Genomic DNA, 3,997 nt, shown 5'->3' on the forward strand with positions numbered 1-3,997 from the left:
GAGTGACAGGAGACTGCCTTACATCCTCAGTCCTTGTTCAGAACCTGACACTGAGCAAGCTGTCATGTAGTGGGGTTCCCCAAAAGCAGATCCTGAGATAAGGCTTTGAGTGCATTCGTTTATTGCGGAGGAGCTGAGCGGCTAGCGAGGAAGCAGAGAATGCACACAGGGGAGGGTGGCAGCCAATAAAACGTCGGTTAGAAGGCCAGCCATCCTGGGGGAACCGGAGTTTTTCCCCTAGGGAATCCTAGGGACAGCGCCCAGCACATGCTTTAGATTTACTCCACTTGAGGGGCAAGGATCTGGGTCCTTGTTCCCACTCTGGGAATTCTGCCCTGTTCCCAGGTACAGTTTAATTTTCTCACAAACCAATCACAGTCCTGGGGTGTAGAGAGAAAGAGTCAGAAAGAAAGGCCCTTGGGCATGGAGATGCCAACGGGGCCACTGGGAGTCCTGAAAGGACTTGAAAGTCCTGGCAACACCTGCTGTGTGAGTGAGTACACAGGGATAGGGTGTTCTAGAAAGAGAGCTACCTGAGCCCATTCCTCAGTTTCTAGAAGCCCCAGAGACTCCACTCTCCTGCGGTTCTCCTTGAATAGTGGTAACACTAACCCCTTCCATGAAAAGTTTCCAGTGGGAAGGGATTGTACCATAGAAAGTTTAAATGTGGGGCTAAGCAGGGTGGACCAATACTCAGAAGAGAAAAGAGATCTGTTTCAGTAAAGCAATTTTATTTCAGGAAGGTGGAGGGAGGGGCAGCAGGCAGGAGCGAGGAGGCAGCTCTGACCCCTCGGCTGGGACAGGCTCAATAAGAACAGACGAAAGGGAGGGTCCTGCTGCACTCAGCCCGTCGCCAATGGCCCCCTGTGAAGGCAGAACAGGAGTGGACCTTCAGCCTCTTGTCTACCCTCACCCAGCCCCCAAGAAGCCTCCCATCCCACCCCTGCCTCAGTGGACTAAAGTCTAAAGACCCAGCAGACCCTTCTCTTGGAGGGTCAGGCTCTCTTCTGGGCACTTCATCCACAGGGCATTTCCCACTTCCCAGACCTTGCCATCATCCATTCCCAGCTCTCCTCACCTTTGGTGCACAAGGTCACACATGCTCCACCACGGGACCAGGGCTGGCCAGAGGCCCAGAATGCAAAATTCCAGGAGCTGCCATCAACCCACTGAAAGCGCCGGCAACTTCCCTAGGAAAGGCAGAAGCAAAGAGGTGGGCTGGAGTCTAAACCCTTGGCAGCCCCTTGAATGTCTCACCCAGGTGTTCATCTACCCCCAGTTCTCAGGAGACCACAGAGGAGAAGCTCAGACACATATGCAGCAAACTGAGCATTAGCTGGGCTGAGCAGGTGCTCCCCACCCAGACCTGGTGCCCCTCTTTTTCTAATGATCGATTAATTTTAATTTGCTGTTCACTAGAGAGAGAAAGCAAGCCACTAGGTCCAGGACTCGAATCACAGTCAGCCATGTAGGAGTCCAGCACCCTTTACCACCACGCCACCTGCTGGCCCCAGCTGGTGCCCCCCTTACCGAGCCTGTGATCAGGCCTCCGATCCAGATCTGTGCCTGGTTGAGCACTCGGACTGTGCTTTGGATTCGGAAATTAATGTTGAAGCTGTGGATGGAGACAAGGTTGCCCCGGTAGCAAGTCCGGCATGTATTCTGCAGGGCAGGATAAAAGAAGAAGAATGGAGTGTACAAGAATTCATATGGCCATACTCTTAGGTCTCCAAATTTCCAAAATTCATTTCCTCCCTTCCTCCCCCACCACAAACATTTAAAGGCTGGAGACCAAAACACAACTTCTGTTTCTCCAAGGCCCTCTCCTCTTGCCCCAGAACCTCTGCAGCTCTCTGCCAACACCCCCAGGGCCCTTGACAGGGAAAATAACCAGTGATGTGGAGGCTGAGACATGTCCTCCACTCCCTCTCGGCCCCGTCATTGGCCTCAGCCATGTGCAACTCACCTGAGCATGAGTAAAGCTCCGAGGGCTCCTCACCAGGAGGTAGCGGCAGGTCTTGCATCCGGGGCTGCCCACCAATGTGACTACATCGTCCTCCTTTGGGCACTGCAGGTCCTTCTCCACCACATCCAGGGCAGAGACCGGCTCGACAGCCCCCTCTTCCTCAGGAGCACCTTCACTTCCAGAGCCCCCCTCCTCCTCTTCCTCCAGCAGCCTCAGCTCCCCAGGAGAGGTCTCCGGGGCCTCCTGTTCTGACATCACCTTATCTTGAAGCAGGGTCTCATCTCCCAAGAAGTTCTCGACGTGGGAGGTTTCAGTCCCTGGCAGGGAGAAAGGTCAAGTGTCAGTCAATTCCTTCACATCTTTCCGTTCTTCCCTGGAACCATGGACAGCTCCCGCCTTGCCAGAGGCGTCAGGGCATTCAGCACCCTCAGCAGAGAAAGGCAGAGCCAGGCAGTGGTGGGTTTGGAGGACCCATTAACTACGAACTTGACTATTTCGTCTGTGAAACTGGTATACAAAGCCAGGGGCCTCATAGGGGTGCTATGAGGATTAAAGGAAATAATGCATGGGAAATGCTTAGATTGTGCACTCCATCAGCTCAGCGTAAGAGAGCCGTTACTACATACCATCATTAGAGTATGTAAAAAGGTCAAAATTGAGAATGCCACAGTCCAACCAAGGTCACAGATGAAGCAGATGCCCAGGAGGTCCCTCCAACTCCCCGCTATGGAGTCCCTGCTCCTTTAAGTATACAGAGATTCTGAAATAGGGGATGGTCAGAGAAGGGGGGTGAGTAAGGGACTCTGACCCCTTTACCTAGAGAAAGGGGGCAAATAGAGAACGAAAGCGTGAAAGTAAAGACAACTTACTCAGATGAAGAGCAGAAACTGCCCCGCAGAGAAGAGCCAGAAACAGGGGGAGTTCCATCTTGGTTTGTCCTGAGGTGGAGAACACAGTTTCACAGATTGTCATTGACACACGCATGCGTGCACACACACACACACACACACACACACATACACTTCACAGCCACACTATTAGGGCAACCTTAAGAGTGAGGTGGGGCAAAGAAGGCATGATTAGACATGAGGACGGGGCATCAAAGCTCCGCTGAGCCCAGCCCTGACGCTTCGGGATGCCAGGACCTCTTTCTGAATTGAATAAAGCAGGGCAGTGGCAACAGAGCTGACCCCATGCAGAGTCCTTGGTGTGCATCTCAGGGCTCCCTGTTCATGACAGGTGCATGCACACCCCTGACCTGAACGACGTGGCTGGGAGCACGTTGTGGCATGAGAACTCTTTCGGGCATACCTGTTTACTCTGAAGGAAGATATAAATGTGTGAGGTGGCGTTGAAGCTGGCTTTCCTGCAGGCCTGGAAGTGAAGAAGGGCGTGTTATATTTATTAGGACTCGATGAGTCTCAGAGTCTAGGAGACAAGAGTGGGTGGAGCAGCGGCGGTCCTCTATTCCTAGAGATTCACAGCCCTTGGAAAGCGCACCCCCATCTCACAGTTCAATAAGCCCCATGCACCCCCATGTCCTCCACCCTCTGCATTCCCCAGCCTAGGAGGGCTTTTGCACACTCAGGAAGAGTGTGCAAGGCAAAGGAGGAGGAGTCCCACCCCGCTGACCCCTGGAAACCTGAAGCCTCACACAGTCCCCACCAGCCGTCCAGAACCTCTCAGGCCAGACCACGTGCCTCCTGGAAACTGAACCTTCAGCTCCCTTGAAACGGAGAAAGCTCTTACCCACCCAGACGTCTCCCTGGGTCTTTAGGAGTTTCCGGCCTCAAATTCTCCTTGTTCCGTCTCACGCCGACATTTTATATGGACGCCTTGAGGAAGTTCCACCCCACCCCCATGCCTCAGCCGAGGGAGAACGGAGGTCTGATAAGAACCATTTCCTCACTTCCTTGGGGAGCCCACTCACTCACTGCCAGATTCGCTCCTGCCAGGCCCATCAGAAACCTGGGGGCCATGCGGGCCCCGCTCTGGGCTGATAGTCATCCGACTCCCAGGGAGCTTTTTCAA

General features: G+C 53.7%; 1 protein-coding gene across 2 annotated transcripts; it reads right to left on the reverse strand.

The window, feature by feature from the left end:
* Window positions 1-712: 712 nt before the first annotated feature.
* On the reverse strand, window positions 713-3,760 carry PRG2 (proteoglycan 2, pro eosinophil major basic protein). Of its 2 annotated transcripts, none has more exons than XM_006160807.3 (7): window positions 3,716-3,760; window positions 3,278-3,340; window positions 2,836-2,904; window positions 1,967-2,283; window positions 1,531-1,662; window positions 1,079-1,190; window positions 713-864 (listed from the first exon to the last, which is right to left on the reverse strand). In XM_006160807.3, exons 3-7 carry the CDS (start codon window positions 2,891-2,893, stop codon window positions 806-808), a joined length of 678 nt encoding a protein of 225 aa, XP_006160869.1. In that variant the 5' UTR covers window positions 2,894-2,904; window positions 3,278-3,340; window positions 3,716-3,760; the 3' UTR covers window positions 713-805. The 2 variants fall into 2 exon arrangements, with proteins under 2 accessions (XP_006160869.1, XP_027632526.1); XM_027776725.1 differs by having other exon boundaries at window positions 3,720-3,753.
* Between the last annotated feature and the right edge of the window lie 237 nt (window positions 3,761-3,997).

This window comes from Tupaia chinensis, unplaced genomic scaffold, assembly GCF_000334495.1.
Source record: "Tupaia chinensis unplaced genomic scaffold, TupChi_1.0 Scaffold000709_1, whole genome shotgun sequence".
NCBI lineage: Eukaryota > Metazoa > Chordata > Mammalia > Scandentia > Tupaiidae > Tupaia > Tupaia belangeri.